At 39.9% G+C, this 26234-nt stretch overlaps 1 protein-coding gene and 1 long non-coding RNA gene across 2 annotated transcripts in view; both read left to right on the top strand.

Moving 5' to 3' along the window:
* Positions 1–26234, top strand: part of ptprga (protein tyrosine phosphatase receptor type Ga) — a 401392-nt gene that overhangs the window by 373064 nt on the left and 2094 nt on the right. Inside the window, exons 14-27 of the mRNA XM_034682949.1 lie at positions 557–648; positions 9105–9201; positions 10236–10318; positions 10492–10626; positions 11772–11906; positions 12008–12183; positions 14051–14186; positions 14406–14552; positions 17629–17722; positions 19487–19563; positions 20609–20737; positions 21043–21189; positions 22754–22896; positions 26096–26231. Coding sequence (XP_034538840.1) covers positions 557–648; positions 9105–9201; positions 10236–10318; positions 10492–10626; positions 11772–11906; positions 12008–12183; positions 14051–14186; positions 14406–14552; positions 17629–17722; positions 19487–19563; positions 20609–20737; positions 21043–21189; positions 22754–22896; positions 26096–26231 — 1727 coding nt within the window. The remainder of the gene's footprint in view (positions 1–556; positions 649–9104; positions 9202–10235; positions 10319–10491; positions 10627–11771; positions 11907–12007; positions 12184–14050; positions 14187–14405; positions 14553–17628; positions 17723–19486; positions 19564–20608; positions 20738–21042; positions 21190–22753; positions 22897–26095; positions 26232–26234) is intronic.
* Positions 6131–7372, top strand: LOC117812296. The gene is made up of 2 exons (XR_004631183.1): positions 6131–6423; positions 7014–7372. It is a non-coding gene; the product is annotated as an uncharacterized LOC117812296 (long non-coding RNA).

The following is a 26234-nucleotide window of genomic DNA, read 5'->3' as shown; positions in this document are numbered from 1 at the left end:
AAGAAAAAAAGTGATGGGTTTCATTTTGAAGCATCAGCATAAATCAACACAGATTCACCATCATTTCTATTTTTCGAAAGAAAAGCTCAGTGTACTTTGTCGTAGGTAGACACCGTATTCAACATTTGTTAATGACAAGGGAACCGCAAGTTAGGTCTTGACCTTGATATCCAAAGTTGGCAAGCAATCTTGCCATTAAGTCCTCTTAATACCAGCGGTTATTTTGGAGCTTTAATACGTTACATGATCCTCATCAGCAGCTGGAGTTTCACTGCTTGTCATGGAGTCGTAGCTTTTTTTTTGAGCACCTCATGTTGGCTTATAAATACCAATAGGGACCGAAATGAATGCTGTTTCAAAGGTCGGTCATATAAACTCCAATAAATATCTACAGATCATTTTATGGTACAACACTTGCTTTGGAAGGTTGTGTGTTGAAGTTGGAACAGCTGCTAAATGTTACCGGAAGCTCAGGGTTGATATCTAAAACATTTAGTAGCAGATATTAACACCTGGTCAGAGCTAGGCTAACTCTTTTATTCTCTCCTCTCTACAGATGACATGGAGGCCATTTCAGTCAAGCAGTTTATGAAACACGTCTCCAAACTCTCCTCAAACAACCATCATGGATACTCTGAAGATTTTGAGGTAAGCAGTTTGATGTCCTACATAAAAACTACAGATGGTATAAAACATGGATGAAGCCTCTGTGGCATCACCCATTGGTTTCTGGAGAGGTGTTTTGAAACTTAAAGATGGTCGTCACTATATTGAGAATGTTGACTTGACTTGACTCCAGTCATCCCAGACACAGACATGAAGGTGGAGCTGGAGCAAGTTTTTAGTCTCTTGGCAACAACACACCGTCAGTCAACTTCTACTCCTGTACAGTGTGTATGAATGAAGAAATGAGCTACATGGACCAAAACCGTTTTTGGAACCAGGCTATAAACGTGTTTCATTTTGCTGTTAAACTGGGTGTTTTAACATGGAGCCTAATGAGAATTCCCTGGCTTGCCCCATGTGGACACTCAAGGAACTACAGTTTTTTTTAAATTTCCATGCATGACCACAAGTTTGACCTATTTCATCACGTTTATACTTTTACATTTTGAGTTTATATGGTGAGCCTTTTAGCAACCCTATCTTAATTAATTATGCAGAAAAAGGACAATGTGAACGTTCATGCGAATACAGCTACCTAATGCTCTTATATTCACTCTCTAAACTCTCCCCAGAGGAACACATCTGCCTCTTTAGCTTCTAATGCTCAGCCATGCTCACCCCCGTGCAGCTATATGAGCAGCACTCAGCGGTTAATGTACAGTGAGTTTATTTTTGCTGAAACAGCCACCTGCTGCAACCAATAGCGGTATTATTAGAGGCATGAGATTGAACTAGTACAGTAAGCCATGCAAAGCTGAGGTGAGGAGCGGATTCTGCTCTTAGTCTTGGTCGTTTTTTTCAAACTCTGTTTGTCACAATAGTGTAATGTAATAATAATAGGACCTGTTATTACATGTCAGCATTGCTTTTTTTACACTCTAACACACAGCTCTGTCATAATGAGGTCAGCAGGTAATTTAAAACAGCATGTGAGCTTTTTAGAAGCAAACAGATGACACAACAACATCATCAGGTCAAGAGTGAAGTGGACGATACGTGTCTATTAGTGACTTTGCTTCCTTTATTGCTCTTTATATGATCACACCTTTTTTTCTATAAGTGCATATTTATTTTTTCTTCTTTTTCCGCTTCTCCTTATTCTACCGTTAACTCTTGACTTTGGCCATTTTCTGCATGTCTTCCTCCACTCTCCATTCCTCACATTTTTCAGCCTTTTTCACCAAATCCAACAAAAAACAAAAAATTTGCAAAAAATAGTTAAAAACATCAGAAAGCTGCAACTACCTGGTGACTCAAAAATAGCATTCGTCAGCAGTTTTCTCTGAAGTACTGAATCTTGAAGGGTTATAAAGAAGGGCATCTCTTCTGATTAGATAGAACGTCCTTACAAAGTATAAACTGAATGCCCAGGCAGTAAGATGTTTTAAAGGAGATGTGTATTGAGTGGTTAGAGTTTCACTGTGGAAGAAAGAGGAAGTTGAAGTGATGGGCAGTGTAGCTTAGCTTTAAACCCTGCATGCTCTATCACTCCAGCCAGCGCTGTAAAAAATGTCCTGCTTGTCTCTTTTTTTCGTTCTGTACATGTGACTTCATTCCTTCTTCTGCCTCTGAGCACTTTGCATTCCTACTCCATGCTCTTCCTAGAAAGAGAAAACCCAGTGGCTGAACACCCTGAATGAGTTTCTTAATTTGGAAAACACAGCCTAAATGTGTGGATGGACAGTGCAGAGAGCTTTAGAGGGAGCCCCTTGTCAAATGAAATGATCCTCCTCCTACAGTGTCGCCGTCTCTGCTGCCCCAGTTCCTTCTCCTTTGACAGAGAAGAGTCAGAGAGGCCGAGAGCTTCAGTCAACTCTTTTCAGTGTCCACTGACTCCCAAGAAACTTTGCCTTTTCATATAGCTGTGTGCCACTTTCATTAGTAGAATCAGATTGGTAAAAAGAGTCAAAGAACTTGGTATGGTTTTATTTATACATCACTTCAGTAAGCTGATTGTCTTTTTTCTTGAGCCAGGGTGAAAAGAGGTAACTTTTTGGTTTATAAAGAAGAGCATGGATTCCTCTCTCCTTATGTCAATGGTAAGGTTGTGCCAACAGTGTGAGCGAGGTGGAGCAAACAGTTGTTATCATGTTTAGTAGTGACCTGGCCCCCCTTCGTACTAAAGAAGAACTGGCTGGCACTTCAGAGTGTAGAGAAAGGATTCTGGTATATGGTTTGACATTATCTTGGATTCGGTTTTCACCTGAGCTGTTCACAAAAGAACAAGCACACATCCAGTTTTTGGAATTCAAAGAAAGGAGCCATAGTTTGAAAATGTGTAACTTGAAGATCAGGCAACTGAATCTAGATGTGTTACAGAAACAGCTTTGCACAAACAGGAACACCTGCAGTACAACTGAGCTGCAGGAGTTCATCGTCAAAGCAGTTCTGGCAATAAACGGCAGCAGGTCCGGCAAGTCACGTAGACAGCAAATTCTAATAAAATGCTCTGTAAATGAGGCCCAGCATTTGCATGTTGGTCCAGAAAAGGATGTAGTGGTTTATTGTGTCAAGCAGAGTCGTGACAGAGAACAGGTTTAGAGACGTCTTCTGCAGTTTTGGGGTCCTGTTTTAGCTGACCGGGCTGCATTGAGGCTAGACTTTGTGGTTTGAGGGGATTTTTTAGTGAAGACATGCAGGAGGTTAAATAAGATGAGGTTGAGGTTCATAGTTCTCCAAAAAGAAAGGTTTAAGTGTCGTACCTTGACGAGAAATGTCAGTATTGGTGGTGGTTGGTGAGAAAAAGGCGGCAGTCAGGAACAACAGAGCAGAAACGATTGGCACGGATAGCAGGAGCTGTCAGGTCAGAGGTTTGAGAGTTTGAAAGTGAGGTAAAGAGTAAGATATCAAGAATGGATCAGGGTAATGAAGAGGACTCAGAAAAAGTCAGATCTACGAAGTAAAAGAAAAGACAATGTGTAGGATCACAGTTTGTGCATGAAACACAAGCTCTTATTCAGCAGGTGTGCAGCCCCTCTCCAGTCATACAGTATCTTAACTATCAGATGAATGGTAAAGATGTTACTGAACAAAAACTCTGACACAACAGGTTAGACAGCATTCTTCCTTGCTATCATTCAAACACCAGGCTGGGAATGCTTTGAAGGAGAATGTTGTTCTTCCATCCAGCAGAGTTTCAAACTCATTGAGGATCTCATGCACTGAAGCATTTTTGACTCCTAGTGAGCCAACAGCTCAGTTACCTTCATCATGAGGTCCATTAACCTGTGTGGACCTCATGATGTGGATGGTATCAAATTTAAAATGAGTATATATTTTTCATTTAACAATAAAAATGTTCACCTTAATATTTGATTGGATGTCTTAGCTTAATGTTCAATTAAATAAAGCCTTTAAATTATTTCAAACCATCAAACTCTATTCTGTTTTTTATTGAATTACATTTTCAATGTTTTTCAACTTTTGGGAACTTATTGGGGATGTAAGAAAAATGATATCAACTGGAAATACTTAACTTAAATGAGGGCTAAAACTGCAGACTAGCTGCTGCCCTGTAGTTAGGTCTATCTATATCTTAGAAAAAATTATATTTAGAATCTACATCTGAGTTATCAGGATCCCTCATGGAGAGAGTTTTATCACAAAAGCTTTGAATCAACCTCCATTATGTTCTCAGATAACAGAGGAAAATGAATGTGTTTATTTCTGTGAGCACATGTACATGCATGTAATATCAATGTATGGCATTTGAGTTAGTGTTCACACACACACACACACACAAATATATATATATACTGTTCACACTACCAGTCAAAAGTTTTGAAACACCTTCTCATTCAAGGGTTTGTATTTATTTTAATTATTTGAAACACTGTAGATTAATACTGAAGACATCAAAACTATGAAAGAACATATATGGAATTATTTAATTAACAAAAAAGTGTTAAACAAAACAGAATATGTTTTATATTTTAGATTCTGTAAAGTAGCCCCCTTTTTCCTTCATGACAGCTTTGCACACTCTTGGTATTCTCTCAGTCTGCTTTATGAAGTGGTCTCCTGGAATGGTTTCTAATTAACATGAGCCTTGTCAAGAGTTCATTTGTAGAATGACTTGCCTTCTTAATGTGTTTGAAACCATCAGTTGTGTTGTTCAGAGGTGGGGTAAGTACCCAATGGATAGCCCTATTTGACTACTGTTGTAATCCATATTATTGCAAAACCAGATTATTTCATAGTTTTGATGTCTTTAGTATTAATCTACAATGTTGAAAATAATTAAAATAAATAAAAACCATTGAATGAGAATGCGTGTCCAAACTTTTGACTGGTAGTGTATATATGTGGGTTAATATATATATATAGCATCTGCAGATCACATTACTTGTCTGTGGCATCATCTGCAGCCAATTCCTCTCTCTTTCTGTCATAACCTGCAACCTGATCTGCTCACACACACTCACCATGAAGCCTGCATGCTCAAAATAAAAATAAATCCACATCCCAATTAGTACGATGAAACCATGTTGAATGGTGCTAAAACAAGTTGGTGGCCTGTAAAGCTCCAGCGGAAATGATACAGAGGGGTCAGAGCCAAATCCAGTGCCTGCCCTCCCTGTTGGCCGTGCTGAGCGAGCAGCCAACAGCTGTTTGCCTGGCAGGAACTCGACATTAAACACTGACATATATACACAGGCGGCAAATCCCAGAGCTGCTTGCTGCCATTCCTAGGACTGTGTGCAGCAGCCAGCCATAAGGTTGAACAGATAGGAAGAATACAAGAAGTAAACAAAAGAGAAGAACTGTAATTATGTTCGGCCCCTGACTCTAGAAACAGTCATTTCTAGTAGGAGCCGTACTTTCAAACATGCATAACCTTCTCACTCTGAAATTAATTATATTGTATAATACAAGCTAGAAACCATTCTCCATAAGTCCCTCACTCCATACTCCAGGTTCATATTTAGGTATGCATATTGAAGTCAGGTGCAGTCGTCCACAGAGTGCAAAAGTACTTTTGGTTCAGCATTTGAGGTGATGGAACCCCCAAACCAACATGGGACCAACAGGAGACCTGGGTTTCCATTCCCCTGAAACCAATACTTGGTGGTGATTGTACTAAGAAGCTGACATTGTGTTTGGTAACGCATGAGCTGCAGAACTCATCTCATTTCCTAAATCAAAACCTTTAAGTTTGTCATATCCTTATCAGGTAGTGTAGGTGCTTAAACCCAAACAAAGTTCAATAGTTCCCAACACAAGGCCTGAGTTATGAAGGACTACACTGCTTTTGGGTTGCTAAACCTGTGCAAATAAGACAAGAGCTATTGTTGAATTCACAAAGTGCACACAAAGGGTTAAACTGCCCAAACTGTGCTGCAGAATAAATAGCGTCTCTGTGCTCTGATGCTGTTTGCATGTACTTAACCCTTAGATGCATAAGTGGGGTCAAAAATGACCCCAAGGGTTGTTATTCTTCAAAATCTTTGAAATTAAAAGTGTTTATATTTTCATATTCCAGGTATTCCTCATAAAACATGTTTGTGACATGAGGCCATTGCATTTTTAAAAAAAAATTTCATACATTTTAAGAAATTGCAGCTTTTGTATCACTACCCCACTTTTCCATGAGCGGGGTCAAAAATGACCCCAAACATTTCCTATGGAATCTCAGGGCTTAACTCTAGGAACCTTTGATACTTATCAACTGTGATTGTCAGTATACATTTACTGTTGCACTTACACATCTGATGCTGCAGTCTCACCACCCAGGAGGTCATTTTTACACAGCAACATGTAAGTATTATCTTCATTTATGGACTTAATTTCCACATTTATGACTTTTCTGTGATAGAGTATTAGTATTATTTTCATTACATTATCCTGCTTTGTTGTTAGCTAGTTAGCTTACTACCAACTACAAAGTTAGCTTACTACAAAGTAATTTTAGCACTGTGATGTATTACACAGCAACACACATGTAAGTATTATCTTCATTTATGAACTTAATTTCCACATTCATGACTTTTCTGTGATAGAGTATTAGTATTATTGTCATCAAATCCTCCTACTTTATTGTTAGCTAGTTAGCTTACTACCAACTACAAAGTTAGCTTACTACAAAGCAATTTTAGTACTGTAATGTATTACTGTATTTGTTGTGTAGAGACTCTTACTATATTTATAACATCATTGTAATAAAAGCTAACCTGTTAGGTAGCCTTTTTTATGATTATTGATTATTCAATGATGTGTGTTTGCGTGCGTGCGTGTGCATGCGTGCATTTACATGCATATAAATGCACAGACTTACTTACACAGCTACATAATGATTCATAGTTTTGTGTGCTATTCAAACATGGCCCTTTTCATGTTTTCTCATTTAGAGTATCATGGCTGCTAGGAGGCCAACCAGGATTCCTGAGGCACTTGCACTACAAATGATCCTGGACGGATGGGATGAAGAGCCTAGTATTGCAGTATTCCTGTGTGCAACGATCACAGCCAGAAGCAAGTAGTTTATAACAGCTGCACACAGTGAGAAGAGAGAAGACGTTTGTGTGTGTACATGTCGGTGGACGGTGTTATGGTCCCCGGACCTACTGTTTGTTCATTCTCTGTTCGTCCTCCACAGTCAAACAGACAAACGGACACACAATGTATTTTGACATTTTTTGATTTTTGATTGATTGTTTTGTAATGAAATGTGAATAAAAAGTAATAAATGAACATGTCAAAAATGAAATCACTCTTTTGTTGATCAAAATATAATAAAAATCATCAACTTTAACCAAAATTAAAGAAATTTCTTAAGTTTATTGCAAAAACGCATTGATTCTAATAGGGGTCATTTTTGACCCCACTCATGGAAGAGTGTAGGTATTGGTAGGTCATGCATCCAAGGGTTAAATGAGCTGTTCCGCATCAATTCGGGGAAGTTTTAGCCATAGGTACACACAGCCACAGACTTTGAGAGTGAGTTTTACCGTCTGCTTGAAGTTGATGGTATGTGCGCCACAGTATTTAGAGGTGATGAACCTTCTAGTTATCATAACATTTCATCTAAATGAATTAAAACTAGCATATCTGTACGTAAAGTCTCCAAATCAACTCAAATCAGAAGGGCATAATTTCCAACATGTGTGGAAGCACAATGGAAATGAGAATGTTTTTTTATCTGGATGAGCTGCTCTTGCTGGCTGACTCCAGGGAGGAAGTTTTGGTATGTAGTGTGAGAGTTGAGACTTCATGATGCACTGGTAAGAAGTGTCCCCTCACATCTCATCATCTAAGTGTGGACACATACGAGCTCTGTGAGGATGAGAGTGCACAGTGCAACTCTGCAGCTGAGAGATCTGGCGGCTCATCTCCACAATCAGAAGCAAAAGAGGAGCAAACTGTACGGAGCTGCAGGACTGTGTGGGTGTATTTATGCTGGAATATCATCAATGCAATGTGCTTTGTGAAATGGACCATGAAACGGAGCAGCGAAGGCAAATGGGGACATGCTTTTTGTTGCTATAAGCGGCTGCAACCCATTCTTCACTCCAGAATTCACTCCTTACAATGTTGGTTATAATCGCAGATCTGTTTCTCCGCAAACTTTACTTTTACAAATCCAACCCGTTTCTGCATATTTGTCTTGTTAACTAGACTACAAAGGTCTTTTTTCTGAATACTGAACCACTGGCCAGGCTGCCATTCACAGAGCTGGGACTAATGATGTGCTTGTTGTGTTATGCTATCAGGTGAAGAAAATGAATGATAATGCAAAGCAATGGCTTTTTAAGCACAAGCTATGGAGAAAAAAACACTTGTTTTTATCAAAGAAAAGAAATGGAAAATGTAGAGAGAGAGGGAATTAAGGGGTTTGAATCAACCCAAGCTGGTGGAACCAGGAAGGTGGCTTTTTATGAGTTATGACAGCAGCGCATTGTGAATGTGTGAGGCTAAGACATAACAGCAAACACCAAAAACAGAAAGAAGTGCAAGATATATTACAAGGATATCTGAGCTAGAGTGTTATGTTAAATTCAAAAGAAAGCATTTCAAGATTTATCACAAAATTTACAAGAATTTTTCTTATTTTCATTCGCACTCTAAGCGATAATGCTACTTTCCCATCCTGTCAAGTTTAAAGCAAAGGTAGCCACCATTGATTACCAGACCACACAATATCAATGTGTCAAGAGAGGAAATGCCATGTTACAGAAAAGCTTGGAGCAATATTTCATGCTAATTGCTCCTGTAGATTCAAGCATGTACTGCATTGAACTAAAGGTCGGGGGTCACCAGAAACATTAGGTGTCCCCCTCTGAGGACATCATTGTCAAGATGAATTATCATAAAACCAAACTGTACAGACCAATCAGAATGACACAGATACTATGTGTGTGTGTGTGTGTGTGTGTGTGTGTGTGTGTGTGTGTGTGTGTGTGTGTGTGTGTGTGTGTGTGTGTGTTTTATTCATCTCTCAGGAGGTGCAGCGGTGCACTGCAGATATGAAGATCACATCAGAGCACTCCAACCACCCTGACAACAAGCACAAGAACAGATACATCAACATCGTGGCCTGTGAGTAAACATGTTATCGCATATATTGATTGGTTTACTGCTCTGTGTTCACTCATCAGATGACCTGTCCTATATGTTTATGAAGTACACACACTGATGTAAACACCTGTCATGTTCTTGCATTGTATTATATTCAGCAAATGCAAAAGCAAACCCTTGTGCAAGTTTGGCATCACTCTAAACAAGGAATGTCTGCTGGATAACCCCGGTCAGGGTTCCTCCTCTGGGGATCATGCATAAAGGCAACTTAATCGATTACCTTTTGACATATTAATCCAAATCTTGTTGTGAACGGAAAGGTCATGACTTCACCTGAAAAGTAAAGATTCTCCAATATAGTAAAAGTTTCTCCTGTAAACGTCATGTGTTTAAGGACTTGAGGATATTTTAGCAGAAATTTGGTGAAAATGGAAACAAAAATAGTCTTCTTTAAGTCCTTAAGGTGAATTCTTATTCAAAATATTATGAACTATTTGACTGGGAATTGTTCTGAGCGAGCAATGTGAAGAAAAAGTGTCGCTCAGGTGTTCAAGGTTAAAATCCAAACTGAATCTGTGCTCTGAGTTTTGATTTTTCTGAACGAAGCACAGCCCCAGTCACAGATCTGTGCTGAGCCAAAGCGTGGCTGTGTTAATCATTGATAGAACGACCGCTAGTCATTACCACCAGCAGAACAAACACCAGAAACCCTTCAAAAAACCACACACAGGCTTGGACTATCTCAATCTGTAATAAATGTTTTACATGACTGTTGGCTTTGGCAGCTCAATCTTTGTGTTTGCAGACTGCATGCTGGAAGCGAAGAGCAGGTGTCATGCTGTTTAGCTGTCTGTAAAAGGCTACAAAACCCAGCTTGACCATTGTTTCAACCACAAAGGTTAATGTGCTTCCAGGTTTGGGGCAGGTGCCTTGGCAGGGCACAGAGACGATCCACGGACAGCACAGTGTTAGGGTTCAAGCTAAGGTTAGCTCTCGCTGAGGTTGGAGGCACACAGACGGACTGATTGGTTTACTGCTCTGTGTTCACTCCTCAGATGACCACAGCAGGGTGAAGCTGAGGCCACTGGCTGGGAAGGACTCCAAACACACTGACTACATCAATGCCAACTATGTGGATGTGAGTGCTTCCACTGGGGCGTCTCAAATACTGATCTGTGATCTGTGTCTGAATGAATGAGAGGCATTTGATGATGATGATGAATGCAGCACAGAGAGAAGACTCCTGAGATTTATATGTGGAATTTAGACTGTCATAGTTTAATCACAGTAATATTTTTATTGATCCGTTAGGGTTACAACAAGCCTCAAGCCTACATCGCAGCCCAGGGACCTCTCAAGTCCACGTTTGAAGACTTTTGGCGGATGGTGTGGGAGCAAAACACGGGCGTCATCGTCATGATTACAAACCTTGTGGAGAAAGGACGAGTAAGCTCTGCTCATGCACGCAGTTCATTAGCTGTCAATGTATATTCCTAAGAACACAGTAATACACATTCAGTCACCAGATAATAGAAATAACAGCTTATTGCCCCTTTGAAGAAGGAAATGAACACGTAACATGCTGTGAATTGGTCTTGTGACAACAGGAAATACTGGACCTTAAGGAACTGCAGTTATTTGCATCACATCGGCTTCGTTTTTCAACACTGTTTGCTGCTTTTAAATAAATAATAATAATAATAATAATAATAATAATAATAATAATACACTTTATTTATATAGCACTTATCTGAACAAAGTTACAAAGTGCTCCGCAAAAGAAATGCAGGAAAAGAAAGCAAATAAAAACAGGACAGACCTGACAACAGAACATCAGAAGGCAGAAACAGCCCTGATTTAGGGGTTGAGAAGGGCCTTCTTATGTAAAAAGGTTTTGAGCGAGGATTTAAAAGCAGTTACGGTTGTAGACTGTCTTATTGGTAATGGCAGAGAGTTCCGCAGTTTAAGAGCTCTAACTAAGAAAGCCTGGTCACCTTTGGTGATAAGGCAGGATCTTGGTACATCCAGCAGAGCTGCATCAACTGATCTAAGAGGCCACCCAGGCACATAGGGGGGTAAAAGATCCAAGTCCATTTAAAATTATAAAAGTAATAAATAAAATCTTCAAATGAACTGGATAAAAAACTGGCAACTAATGTAAGCTGGCAAGCAGAGGAGTGATGTAATGGTATTTGGTTGTGTTTGTTAAAATTCAAGCTTGATTCAAAGCTGGCTCCAATTTTCACATATTTAAGGGTATAAATTACTTAAGTTTAGAATATATTTATAATCTTCTGTAGATTGCAAACAGGCTGCAATGGCTGCAATACAATCTTGCTAGATGAATGCATCCAATCAGAGTATACAGATGAGCAGTCCTTATTTTTGCCATGAATAGGCTCAAACTGTCTCTAAAACGTTTTGCTCTCTAACAATCCATTTATTGCTGATGTAAGACACTTAAAGTTGCAGTTGTTGATGCATCATGGTCTCCCCTGATTTAATTTATCCTACAAGATGTGGTAAGCTCAGCAGAAAAGACCTCACTACAAGTCTTTATCTGATTAATGTATTTGTGTGTTTGTTTGCAGAGAAAATGTGATCAGTACTGGCCGACAGAGAACAGTGAAGAGTATGGCAACATGGTGGTGACGCTAAAGAGCACCAAAGTCCACGCCTGCTACACCGTTCGCTGCTTCACACTGAGGAACACAAAAGTAAAAAAAGTGAGAACAGGGAGGACAAAATGAGATATGGGAATCAAACATTTTCTCTAGACTACATCAACATCTCCTCCGTCTCTCCTTTCCTCCCTTTTTCTGTCCAGAGTGTGAAGGGGAACCCAAAGGCGCGAGCTCAGAGCGAACGAACTGTGCACCAGTTTCATTACACCCAGTGGCCAGACATGGGTGTGCCAGAGTACACGCTGCCCGTCCTCACCTTTGTCCGCAGGTCCTCAGCCGCCCAGATGCCTGATATGGGCCCCATGCTTGTCCACTGCAGGTAAAGTCTCTAATCTGCTTTCACTTGGACTTCCTTCATTCCTCTGTTTCTAATCCTCTTTAACCCGGCTCATTATCACTTTACGGTCACTCTGTCTGTACGTGTCAAACATGTGTCACTGAAGATTACATCACTTAAACCCTTTTTTAACAAGTTTAATGAAATATCCTTTACTGTCATGTTTCGCCAACTTCAAAGAAAAGTGTAGTGGGCACCGGTCTGAGGGGCTCGTTTTGGACGTCAGGCTTTGAAACAATCGCCTTTATCACTGTTGTTGTTGTTGTACTGCATAAAGCAGTGTGTAAAGTACATCAGCTTTTACCTCAGCTGCCTATATAAGCAGCATCAATGAGACGCTGTCGCAGCCACAGTTGCCAGCTTGAATTTAAGGGTATTTACAGTAATACAGGCGGGGAAATTACGGGTAATTGGCCGCTGACTGTGGCCCCCGGGGGGGACGGAGTATGCAGCACTCTGCTATCATCTGTTCTGTGATGGTCGATAATAACTCGTCACGCTGCCTCACCGCTGTGGCTTCAGACGCACCGCTCATTACTCCCATTTTGTACCAGGACACAGACACATAGACACCCTCCCACTTATTATACAAGGAGCAGAGCAGACAGAGACACATTTACATCCACCCTGCTGTCCTGCTGCAGTAAAGCAACTGGAACTAAAAGGTCTGAATTTGTAAGTACAGAGAAGAAATTAAATGTCTCTTTAATGTATGTAGAAACAGTTCAAGGCACTTCCTGCTGCTTTTTTTAGCTTATGCTTCCATTTTCAAAGTTAACCTGCTCAGGTCTGCTGAGTTAAAATCATCACAGGAGGGAAATTTCCACATATAGAACAAACTGAACAATGACTGGAAAAGGAATAGATATTTTTAGATTCTTAATGGACGCAGACAAAAACCACACTTACATCTTGAGTGGTCATTACATGCATGCAAGTGTTTAGGAAGTGTCTGCAAAATATCCATTATGTAAATCTGTGCTGGCCTGCCACCAAAACTTTATTCTACCTCTGTTTTGTTTTTAAATCTGTACGCGACTAGAAGTTAATTAATTTTTCTAATGCATTTATTTGCATTAACGTAACACTTGTTGAACAGGTAGTTTTCTTTTTGGTTACATTCACTGACACAGTCCTCACAGGCAGGGGTGTGTCCAGACTTATTTGACTGGGGTGGCCAAAGAGGTGTACAGATTCATGCATCAACACAAACACATCAGCACAAGAGAGTAGCAACTGTATAAATCTTAACCTTAGTTTATAATGAGTCCAAAAATTGAAAGAGAGAAAAATTGCAAGCAGACTCCTGCAAATCATTTGTGCTTAAAAAAAATACAAAGAGAAGTACAGCCTGCTGCAACATAGTCAAAATTTTGACATGCATCCCACATCTGACAAGTACAACAACCAACCAGAGATTAGGATTCTTCAGAGGCACCTGAGGTGGCCAATCAGATTTTAAGGGAGGGCAATGCCAACCCTGACCGCCCCTTAGTACATACCCCTGCTCACAGGAATATCAGATACCACCAAATCCACAAACAAGTTAAGACTGCAAAATAAAAATCTGGAGTTTCCAGTTACTTCAGTTTGGTGAGGAAACTTCACAGGGTTTATAAGTTTGTGGAGGATAGTAGTGAAAGAGAAGATAAATGCATTCAAGGTGCTGACCAGGAAGATGTCAATGTGTCTGGAATTGTCTGATAGTCTGAAAACACTTCAGGCCTTGAAGAAAAACATGAATATCAGTGTGATCTCCACTGTAAATTAATGTCCTGTGTGTGTTTATCTCTATGGTAGTTGTCTTCGGCCTTTCGTGCTGGTCCTCAGTGTTTCTCTTGTGTTGCAGTGCCGGAGTAGGTCGTACGGGGACATACATCGTCATCGACAGCATGCTGCGGCAGATCAAGGACAAGAGCACGGTCAATGTGCTAGGCTTCCTCAAACACATACGAACCCAACGCAACTACCTGGTCCAGACTGAGGTTTGTGTATCTGTGTTTGTGTTACTCTTGCTGCCAGTTGTAGCTGTACAGTAGTTAGATATGTGTAATCTTGAGTTTCTCATTCTTGGAGCAAAATTTTAGTTTACAATTATTGTTTTTTAAAGTGTATGTATGCAGATAAGTTCACTTGTGCTGATGTTCCTTACCAGCTGCTGAACAGCTTTCTCTCTGTCTCATGTCATCCTTCGGCTGATCCAGGAGCAGTACATCTTCATCCACAATGCCTTGATCGAAGCCATTTTGGGGAAGGAGACGGAAGTGTCGGCCAGCCAGCTTCACAGCTACTTCAGCAGCATCTCCACACCCGGACACAGCGGAGGGACACGTCTGGACAAACAGTTCAAGGTAGAGGGGCTGTGGAGATTTAGCTATCAGTCTATGTTTGGCACATTCAAAGGTCCAACGTTGTCTCTGAGAAAGTGTTATGAATAAAAGAACCAGGAAGCTGACTTATAAATAAAAATGAGGGCATTATTCATAATGATTATACATCCAGTGTTTATTTCATTAATGAAAACTAGGACGATAAACGTTGGACAACTACCTTTTTTTATATGAAGAAGAGACGATGACAAGCAAAAAAAACCACTGATGATAAAAACTATTAGGAATGAAGAGACAAATGTGTTAGTGGTGTACTGCGAGACATTCAAAATCCAAGATTTCTCCCACTATGCATCTAATCCAACAAAATACAAGCAATGAATTCCCTTGGCAGGCTCAATTAGTTGAGGGGTGCAGTGTTAGCTTGGTCTCTTACCTGCTACAGGTGTGCTGCAGGTACAAATTCTCACTGCCTCTTTCCTATTTTAGTTGGAGATTTTTTCCAAGTGCATGTCAGTGACAAAGCCACAACCAGCTACTTTGCATTTTTTCTCCACTATTACTGTTAATAGCTCCGTCTCAAAGCCTGAATTAAATTAGGAGCTATGTTGGAGAGCATTTTTAGTTGGATGTTTCAAAGTTTTGATCAACTCTTAATCATTAGAAATTAAAAAGCTGTTCAGAGTGCAATGAACTGAATGTCTATCAAGCATGCCTGTCGCTGCAGTTGCATTCAGGTACTGTTGTAAAAATGCAATACAACCCTTTCCCTTATAAACACAAGTGTTTTAATAGCACCTTTAATTTGTAGTCAAACAAAGAAAATGTCCCCATAGTGGCTAGAAAAAGAACGTTTTGTTTGTTGACTTGGATTAGGAACATTACTCTATCTTACCACTTTTATCAGTGTGGTGCTCTTTCCTTAGTCTAGTGGATCTACAGGGACAGCACAACAGTATTGCATTAATCAACTAAGATATTACTCAAGTAAAAGTGAGAGTGAAATGCTGCAGATTTAAACACTTGGTGCTACCTAGGTAACAGTTTCTGATCGACTAAATGAATGAGAATGAGATGTGGCATTGTTGTCTAAAGACTAGATCTGAAATAGCTGCAAAAATGAGCTTAATTCGTAATTTATTGATCATTGATGATGATTCTAAAATCTGTCCAACCATCAATCATCCACTTATCTTGCGTCTGTCGGTCACGTTTTCTGCTAGACAAGCAAGTCAACCCACGCATCCTCTACCTATACTTTCTTAGGATCCAGAGGCATCCCCAGGCCAGATGAGATTTCTAAACTCATCGAGCGAGCTCTGAAATTGATATATATATATTTTTTTTCTTATCACTGAGCCTTGATTTATTTTTATTGGAGGTTTGATTGAAGACCTGATGGTAGAAAAGAAACCCTTAGTTCATCACATAATGTAGAAATTAGGTTTAAAGTTGAAACTAAATGGAGTGGACGTGCAAACAACAGACTTCTTTGTAATGGTAATGTATTTACGCCTTCATGACAGGATTAGACTTTAGTCTTTGTTTAGAGCTGAATTCAGTCATTGTTTGTAGCTCTTTTGTTTATTCCAGGTCTTTGTAGTTGTTTCCCGTCTTACGTGAGTCACTTTGGTTCTGTTTGTTCTTCTGTTGTTGCTCAGGGACCTGTTAATGTGAGCGTCTTTGTGTTTTATCTTCAGGTTTTATCACAAAACTTTCTGACACTGTTGAAGCATCTGATGCTAAAATGTTTACTTGTAGTGTTTACTGAAGAGTTAGTGACTCAAAAGTAGAACGCTTTATTACCAAAAATAGCAACATGAGAGGATGAGTGTCTGCACAGGCGAACAATCTTTGAGCACACTTTACTAAAAGTTACACAACCGGCCCTCATGAAGGGCACACATTTCCATCCACAGTGAAAGATACAGAGGAGACTTTAATGATTTGTTGTGCACATTTTTACAATGTTATCCTCACCTAACTTAAGATGCTGTCACTACAGTCAACTAAACAACATGTTGATGCCTTTTTAGAGGATAGGATAGTAAATAGAGCAGGAAACTGGGTAGAGAGAGTAGGGGATGATGAAGTGTTGCAGGTCAGACCTGAACCGGGCCGCCTGCTTCAAAGAGTAGTCTCTATATGGGACACAAGATTCAACTCTGAGCTAAACCAACAGCCAAAGAAAATGTATTTCAGTTTTCTTTTTGTTCATATGACTAGTAAACACAGGCAGAAATGAGACACCACCCTGTGGAGCTATTTGGTACTGCAGTTTAACTACTAGACTGTTAGAACTACCACTAGAAGCAGAAGCTTGCTTCACTCTTCACAGAGCACAGGATCCTAAACAAGCATGTAGCACGTTTACTTCATCTTGTTGTGAGACATGTTTAACCTAGAACAGCAATTACACAAGATTCAGAGGGAACAAAGACGCTCTTTCTTAACAAAGCAACATGTACTGAACAACCCGTCCACCCATCCCCTCTGCATGTTGTTCAGATTATCAAGAACATTTGAAAAAGGGGGGAAGCAGTAATCTGCACGCAAGACTCTAACTCTGTACCTTTGTGGAACTAGCTTTTTAGCTTTTGTTGGAGGGTGTCCCTCATTTGGTCTGGGCAGCTGTTTTGGCCCTACTTCAGACTTTATGATAACATAGGTTAAACATATCCATGTCTTTGTTTCCTTATTGAATATTTTTCTAATGCTGCTGTCAGGGCTGAGGTCATGATTTGTTAAGTCAGTTGTGGTGGGGAGAAACATAAAGGCTTTGGGAAACATACTTTGATAAAACATCAGACCATCTCTCTGCAGGACACGGGATCAAACTAATGATCATTTCTGCTGGTTGTGTTTAAAAACGAATGTAACAAATCAAATGCTTTAACTGTGTACAGTACCATCCAGCTGTGATGATTTGCTTTTCATGAACAAACTAACACAACCCTCCCTCTCTTCTTCTTCTTCTTCTTCTTCTTCTTCTTCTTCTTCTTCTTCTTCTTCTTCTTCTTCTTCTTCTTCTTCTTCTTCTTCTTCTTCTTCTTCTTCTTCTTCTTCTTCTTCTTCTTCTTCTTCTTTGTGTTTGTAGTTGGTAACGCAGTGTAATACCAGATTCACAGAGTGCTTCAACGCTCAGAAGGACTGCAACAAGGAGAAAAATCGAAACTCCTCCGTGGTGCCATGTAAGTACAGCACTCATGAGAGTAAAATGTTTTCAATTTCAAATGAAAATGCCTCCAGCAGCAAAAAGCAAACAACAGAAAATAATAACTCCCAGAAGAAAGAGCTGCAGAGAGGAAGTGTGGACATTATTCAATGAATTGATCATCTGTGAGTTTGCAGCCACGGCATTAAAGAAGAACAGTACACAGAGAACAGTAGAGGGTATTTATGTTCTGTTCACATGATAGATTAGTTTATAACTTGTGAAATAAATGATAAATAATGAGTTTCAGCTGCTTCAGAGGAACTTTTATAATGACTCTGAAACAGCAGTGTTGTTAGAGTTGCTGAGTTTGTTTTACATTTTAAAGTTTTGCAGGAGCAAGGTTACAGATTAAAAACATGGACATCGTTTCCATCCATTGGATTCTGAAGAGGCGTTATGAAACCCAACGATGGTGGTCAACATATTGAAAATGCTCACTTGATCTAACGTGCAATCAAACTAACAACAAGCAAAAAGGTGGAGCAGAGTCTTCAAACTACCCTCCTGACAGTCAACTCATGCAACTATAACTTATTTTTTCAACCAGGCTGTTAGCATGTCTAATTGTGTTTTTAAAAACCTATATATATATATATGGACCTAGTTAGGATCCATGGATTTTGCAGCCAGCCTCCAGTGGACACTCGAGGAACTGACGTTTTTGCATTACCGTATTAGTTTTTCATCGCACTTTTGGATGGAAAAACATTAATCAAACTTTATTAAATCTTCAGAAATCATTAATGGCATGTGTAGAGGCTACAATCTATACAATACATATGAAACAAATAAACACAAACAAACCAAAAATTATATAATCATAAGTAGCATAATGACTATCAGCCAATATCAATGGCCAGAAAAGAAGCATAAACACTTAAAAATGCATTGTCAAAGCTGCAAAGTAATCCAGCCACAATGAGTGTAAACATTCTTCAGTTTCACACTTTTTGTTGCTAAACTTTTCATTTTCTGAACAATGTCTTTGTTTGCTATTCTTACAATTTGCAGGACAATATGCTTTTTTTTTTTTACCTTTTTTACACCTTCCATTTTATTTTTATGGACGTATTGGATACCTTACATGCCTCACTTGATTCATGTAATTCTTATGATTATCTGTTGATCTACACACCATATAAAAAGATTTTAAACTAAAAACTGAACAAAAAGGCATCATTATATTGAGCATGAGTGAAGTAGGCAGAGACAAGTAACACACTTTAGTATGAATTCAAAGCAGCAGGCGTGTTTCAGCACCCCGTAGAATATCTAAGGTTTCAGTTTTTAAATATATAAATATAGATTTTTAAGGGATGCATGATTTAACCACTAGGCCAAGCCGGTGCCCCTCACAATGTTATGTTTTGAAGAAGTTTTCAAACAAGCCTCCAAATGATATCCGGTAAACCTTGTTACTAGCTCTCAGTTGTTTACATTCTGTCTGGTCACCCTGCCGTTACTTTCCCTCTCTAGCTGTTACACAATCTGTTGACAGTCTCTGTCTGTTCCACTTTTCTCTGAATCCCCCCCCCCAAGAATTACAAAGAACTGTCCACACTGAACCAATGACAGCTAAAGCATGAATGAAAGCACACAGAGTGGCCTCTCAGTGCATGTTCTGTTCTGATAAACTAGTGAATGGCTTTTTTTTTTTCTCTCTCTCTCTCTCTCTCTCTCTCTCTCTCTCTCTCTCTCTCTCTCTCTCTCTCTCTCTCTGTCTCTCCTGTCTGAGCAGCGGAGCGAGCAAGGGTCGGCCTCGCACCTTTGCCTGGCATCAAAGGCACCGACTACATTAACGCCTCTTACATCATGGTCAGCACCTCCACTTTTTCTGTGAATCATTGATCTTTCCACTCTGCCTTTTGCGGTTTTGACTCAGAGCAGGTTGCATAAAGTCATGGCTGTAACGGCTGCGTTTTTATACTGAATTTGTTTCCCTGACACATAAATGTTGACTCATTGTGATCTTTGAATACATCTGACAGTTAGTGTGAAATTCCAGTATTTTAAACCAGGGCCTTGTTGCTGTTTATTTGTGATCTTTATTCTTTATTCAGGATATTTGCTGCAACATAATTGTCAGGTTCATGCACGCCTGATCAAATGATGTCGACTAAAAGAGCTTATTTTTGGCAAATGAAGGCTCTGATAATTTTTCAAAGCTCCTTATGACGTTATAGAAATTATTCCAACAGAGACAGAGTTTTCATTAAGTTAGATGCTTCTTTTGAAAGCTCAAACAGCATAAATATGCAGTCACCACGTGCACCAAACTCCATTAACAAAAGCAGTAATTCTACTCTTCAGAACGAAGGAGTTGTTTCTCTACTTTTGCATCGATTTGTTAGTTATAAAAATCATTTTCTTCGATTTTTTTTATTCTGAACTAATCGTTTAAAGCACACAGAAGCCTAATGATATGTACAAGACCCCAAAAATGTGTTACAGCAGGGCCTAAGTTTAGAAATACCGGGATTCCCTTTTTAGTGAACAGAGGATATGCACATACAGTATGGATAGTTTGAAAGTTCAGGTTGCCTCTACAAGTTAGGTATTGTGCCTTTGACAGGGTGTAGCAAATTAGCCGTGTTCTTGTCAAAATCCACAACAGAGAGCGTGAGATATTGCTGAAGTGTAGATTTGGTAGGATTTGTTGAAAGCGCCTTTAAAGAGTTTCTATAAAAGGAGATTCAAGTCCATAACAAGCATACAAATCTCACATTTGCAGATGAATCACTGGTGATTGCAGGACATTTTCAATTTTTAGTCTTTCAAATTTAAAGTCTAAGTCAGTGCTGTGTGTTCAGTAACTTCACGACAAACCTAATGTTGTTTCTTCTTTTTTTTTTTAATTCAGGGTTACTACAGGAGTAATGAGTTCATCATTACCCAGCATCCTCTGCCTCACACCACAAAAGACTTCTGGAGAATGATCTGGGACCACAATGCACAAATCATCGTTATGCTGCCTGCCAACCAAGGACTGGTAAAAAAAAAAAACACACTTCAACGAACACACACTCAACTTTGTAAAACACTGAACTATCGCTTTAATGGAGACTTTCATTTGTTTTTTCAACGCAGCCTGAAATGTGTTATTCATTTCTTATTCTGCTCATAACTAAAGTGTAGTTTACCAACCAAAGTGGAACTTCCATAGTGATGTTGACTCAAGTGAGCCTTTGTATTCACAGATGTACACTTGGTTGATATAGTTCTAATACAGGATAACACTGTGTTGTGTTACAAGTGAAGAAATAATAATCTGTGGTCCTCTGTGCTCTCCTGCAGGCAGAGGATGAGTTTGTGTACTGGCCCAGTCGGGAGGAGGCCATGAACTGCGAGGCGTTCACTGTCACCCTCATCAGTAAAGACCGTCTCTGTCTGTCCAATGAGGAGCAGATCAGCATCCACGACTTCATCCTGGAGGCCACACAGGTCGGTGCAGGGAGACATTTAGAAATCCAGTGTATGTTTTAGGAGGGTTTTAGGACTGAATGATGCATGTTAGTGTTTTTAGAGCCCCCAGAGGTCCTGGGTAGAACATGAAACATGGCGTTCCCCACTCACTGTCTTCACAGCTGCTAACACACAGCTTCAGCCTTCCTGTAATCTCAACTAAACTTTAATTAATATTTATTTTGTAAATTGATATACAGTAACTGATGTATGAACTATAATCATACTGGCCTCAGACACTGGAAGCATCATATCACTATTTTAAAGCCTACAACAAAATAGTGAAATTTGACGTGTGCTAAATTGAGGATGTTAATGTTGTTGGACATTTTTGTGCATCATCATACAATCTTGTTGTTTAAAGGTGACATATCATGCAAAATTGACTTTTTAATGGTTCTTTACCTGAAATATGTGTCCCTGGCATGTCTACAAACCCCCCGAGAATGAAAAAAATCCATTCTGCCCCTGTTCTGATTTCTCCACCTTTCTGTAAATGTGTGTGAAACGAGCCGTTTCAGACTTCCGTGTTTTTGTTACATAACAACAATATCTGGTCTGTCACGGAGTCAGAGCTCGGAGCTTGTTCAGCCCATAGACTGTATAAAATAATACTGAATCCCCCCTCCGTTTTTCATTACCTGCACAAATGTGTGCTAACAAGGAGCTTAGGAGGGAGGCATGCTAGTTGTAGGCTGTCTTAATAAACACAAAGGTCGGTTTTACTCCCCACGTCTGCAGATTTGAAGATCTAGTGGATGATTTGTATTTATCATGGATAAGTGCTAGCGCTAGTTAGCATAGCCACATAGCTACATGACGTAGCTGTAGCTGTGTACCAAGACACACGTCTACATACTGACAAATAAAACAACAAGAAACACAGAATCTGTGACCAATCCTTCAGAAAAGGTTCCGCTGCCTCTCTGGCAGAGGTCGGTTTTACTCCCCACGTCTGCAGATTTGAAGATCTAGTGGATGATTTTTATTTGTCATGGATAAGTGCTGGCGCTAGTTAGCATAGCCACATAGCTACATGTTCGTAGCTGTGTACCAAGACACACGTCGACATACTGATAAATAAAACAACAAGAAACACTAAATCTGTGACCAATCCTTCAGAAAGGTCCTGCTGCAGGTGCCTCTCCGTCAGGATCAGATTCTGGATCAGATTCAGAGGGTTGAAGTAACGTGATCTCTGAGCAGCCGTGTATATTCAGCCAACATGTAAACATTAGATCAACGTGCTGGACTGCTGAGGCACATCCACTTCCTGAGGGGGCTTGGTCAGAGAGAAAACAGAGTGTTCTGAGGAGGACTGAAGAAGAGGGCTTTTCAGGCATGCCAAAATCTGATTTCAAAGTGTTTTTTTGAGCATAAACTTTAAAGACATGTTTTGGGGACCTCTTAGACCAATATATATTGATGAAAAAAGCGTGATATGTCACCTTTAACTCAAAACTAAAGTCTCATAAATTGTTTCTGTGCACTTGTTCCTAATGAAGCATTCTTCATTCATCCTTTCTGTCTCTGTCTCTTGCAGGATGACTATGTATTAGAGGTTCGTCACTTTCAGTGCCCCAAGTGGCCGAACCCCGACGCACCCCTCAGCAGCACCTTCGAGCTCATCAACGTCATTAAAGAGGAGGCAGCCACCCGCGATGGACCAACCATCGTCCACGATGAGTCAGTCCTACATCATATTTACTCTTAGACTACACATGTCGGCACATCACTACACAAGTTAATCTCCAAGGAGGTTCTGTAGATCGTTTTAAAAAAGTGTTGTATGATAAAACAAGTCAAATTAAACATTACTGTAGATAACACTGACATAAAGTGTGCCACTTTTACACTCAGAATAGAAAGATGGGAACATTGTTACTATCTCATTCATTTTTTTTTCTTTATTAAAATGTTCTCAATCCCAACTAACACGGAAAAGATAATTTAGACGAGAGTCCCCTGGTAATACAAATATGATGATCTTGATATCCTCACGAACGCTGTAAACATGAGACACTTTCTTGAGGAGTTTTTAACCAAATTTCGACATTCAAATCTCAAAAGTATCCATGATACATAAATTATGTACATTAATGTCATTAAAAGGTATTCACTGATCCTTATTTTCAAAGGAGAATCAAACCCTAGTCTTCTGGGTAAGCTCCAGTTTTAGTTTGGAACCCCCCACCCATGACTCCTCGTGACCATTTTGTTTAAAGTCATCCTTGAACTTCCAAAGACAGACAGCTTAGCAGGGCTGATGTTATACAAGTTTTGCATGGCTACAGAATTAAAATTAATTCCTGCAACAGTTTGGAAACCTTTAAAATGAATCAACTCACCCTGGTTTTAGGCATGAGGTCGACACAGAACGCTAAATGAAATTTCCCTATAATCTAAAATTATGGGATTAGTTTTGGGGATAGTATTGTGATTGCTATCCCACTCCTACATTAACAAACTGTTAACCCTTTTTAATGCCTCAGCATGCATAGAGAAACATGAGCAGCCGGATCATTCTGCAAGTTAAGAAAAGATATTTGTTTTTTTCTTTCACCTCTGACCCCCCCCCCCAGGAACTCCTGCAAACTGCCCAATTAAACGTAACGAAAGTGTCTTCAGCAGTGACACATATTAGTGTTTTTAAATGACACTCTAATCCAGCAGCTCCGCTCATGTTTATTCATTAGAATAATGAAGATTGCCTGTTGCATCTTCAAGAAGAAAACTAACGACTAATTGAGCACTTCATCGGGTTGCCATGGTGCAGCCGGCTCGCAGCACCTCAGAGATTGTCAGTTAGAGGCTCATCCTAATTGTCTTCACGCTCATTATTCAGCCAGCCATGGGTTGTTAGCAGCACTCTCTGCTGAGCTCCTGACAGGGCTGCTAATGGAAGAGGGGACGCTTTACGTCGTGAATGCGACCCGGCGTTCTCTCGGGAGCCTCACGCGGTGCCGAGCTGTCGTTCTCAGGTGGATTCATTCGCTAATAAATCTTTAATCGCGGAGGTGACATTCCTGATCTGTGAGGGTCTTCACTCCTCGACTAAGCTGCTGTCAAGGACATCACGAGCACTGAGTTGTGAAGGTTTTCAAGGCGGCGAAGAGTCCTCTGAGAGATTTTCTTACAGCCAATTGAATTAATCGAATCAGACTTGAATCAGAGGAGACAGAACAACGGAAAGACCATTTAAAAGAAGTGCAGCTCTACGGTGACAGCTATACTGTAATTGTAACAAGCTGGAAAAGTTATAACCAGGACCACAACCTGAGCAGTAGACTATAGGTGGTGGGTAAAATACATTCACTGATGACAGACATAACAAACAAAGTACCATAAGTACCTCAGCCTGTGTGAGCTCACTGGATAATGAGGCACTTAGAATCAAATTCAGAGTCTGTCAGTTCCAAAACAAGCACTTTTAATGGACGTGTTTACGTTGGGAACTGTTGTCCTCTGGGATACATTAAATTCATGACAGCCCATTTCATGGCTATAAGACAAAGTGGAGCACTTCTTAAACTTTTCGTATTTAAGTGATTTCCAAACCAACTTATGTAAAATTACGGATCAGGTTTAGGACAAGCCTAAAAGCATTTGGAGAATGGTGTGGATGGATGGATTTTAAGCCATAGCTCGTTACGCTGAGAGGAGTTAAATGACCTTACAGGTTGCTACAGTGAACGGTTTCCTCTCAGACTTTTATTCCAAACATCAAATGAATCCAAAACACTCTTTTACTCTCTTCACATAATGTCTAAACTTTTCATAGATTAAATTGAATAGACTTTTAGTACTAGTAAGTGTATCACCTACAGTAGATGCCATTCAGCTCTGTCCTGCAGTATGTTGCAGGCAGGGTCAATTGTACCACATAATTTAGCTATTTTAAAGGTACAGTCTGTTTTTCTGTCTGTTTTATTTTATTATGGTACTTCATGATAGTTCATGTATTACCTATAGGATGTCTTGGTCAGCTTGGCCCCTTTGTGGAGAAACTGACCTGAGAACTGAAACCAAAGCTAGGCTATTAGCTTCTGCAGACTGGATAAACTTTGTCGTGTAATTTAGCTACTCTAAAGAAACTCTGATACAAACAGTAATATCAGTGAACACTTAATTTACAAAATTGTCAGTGCTTTGCTTTGCTGCAAGAAAGCCTGTTTGTTTTGCACTATTCACAGCACATGCATGTTCGTCCTCCAGCAGCACAATGATCAGCTTATCAGGTCAACAACAAGCAAGTCAATTTTGATTTTGCAGAGTATACTGATGGTTGAATTTTGATATTAGTGCACCCCAGTTTAAGTTCATTTAAAGCAACAAATGCTGAAAATTATCAGGCTGACACAGTAATGGATGTAGAGTTTATTTCAACTCAGTCTTCGCCTTAAAAAGCTAATACAGTGTTTTTTGATAAAGGGAACATATCATCCAAACTGTGGATTGTGTTATTATGCAAAAAAAACAAACACTGAGAACAAACTTTGCAGACGTACTTCCATTTGGCTGTTTTTCTGATTTAACTTCTAAAAATTGAAAAAAGTTGGTAAAACGGCAGCAGTCAGTAAGGCAGGGAGCTCTGGACTGTGACCAGCTCGTATCCTCTGATTCAGAGAGGTCTTGAGGTGCTGTCGTTAGTCCCTTTTCTCACAACAATAGCTCTCTGGGTTCAGTAGTAGCATTTAGCCTAGTTCCAGTGCTGTCCAGTTTTGCAGAACAGACCTTTCCAATGCTCCTGCTGAAACAACAAAAACCAAGAATACATGGACAAACAAGCAGAGGATAAACATACTACAGGAGCTTTTCTGATAATAGTGCAAAGCTGGTTGTTAGTCTCAGACCCTGACTGTGTGTGAATGTGTGTGCCTGACAGGTTAGGAGCAGTGTCAGCTGGCATGCTATGTGCCCTCACCACTCTGTCTCAGCAGCTGGAGAGCGAGGGCGCCGTAGACGTCTATCAAGTGGCCAAGATGATTAACCTCATGAGGCCAGGAGTCTTTACATACACTGTG

The sequence above is a fragment of the Notolabrus celidotus genome, chromosome 1 (genome assembly GCF_009762535.1).
Source record: "Notolabrus celidotus isolate fNotCel1 chromosome 1, fNotCel1.pri, whole genome shotgun sequence".
Taxonomy (NCBI): Eukaryota; Metazoa; Chordata; class Actinopteri; order Labriformes; family Labridae; genus Notolabrus; species Notolabrus celidotus.
This window is presented reverse-complemented; position numbering and strand designations above follow the sequence as displayed.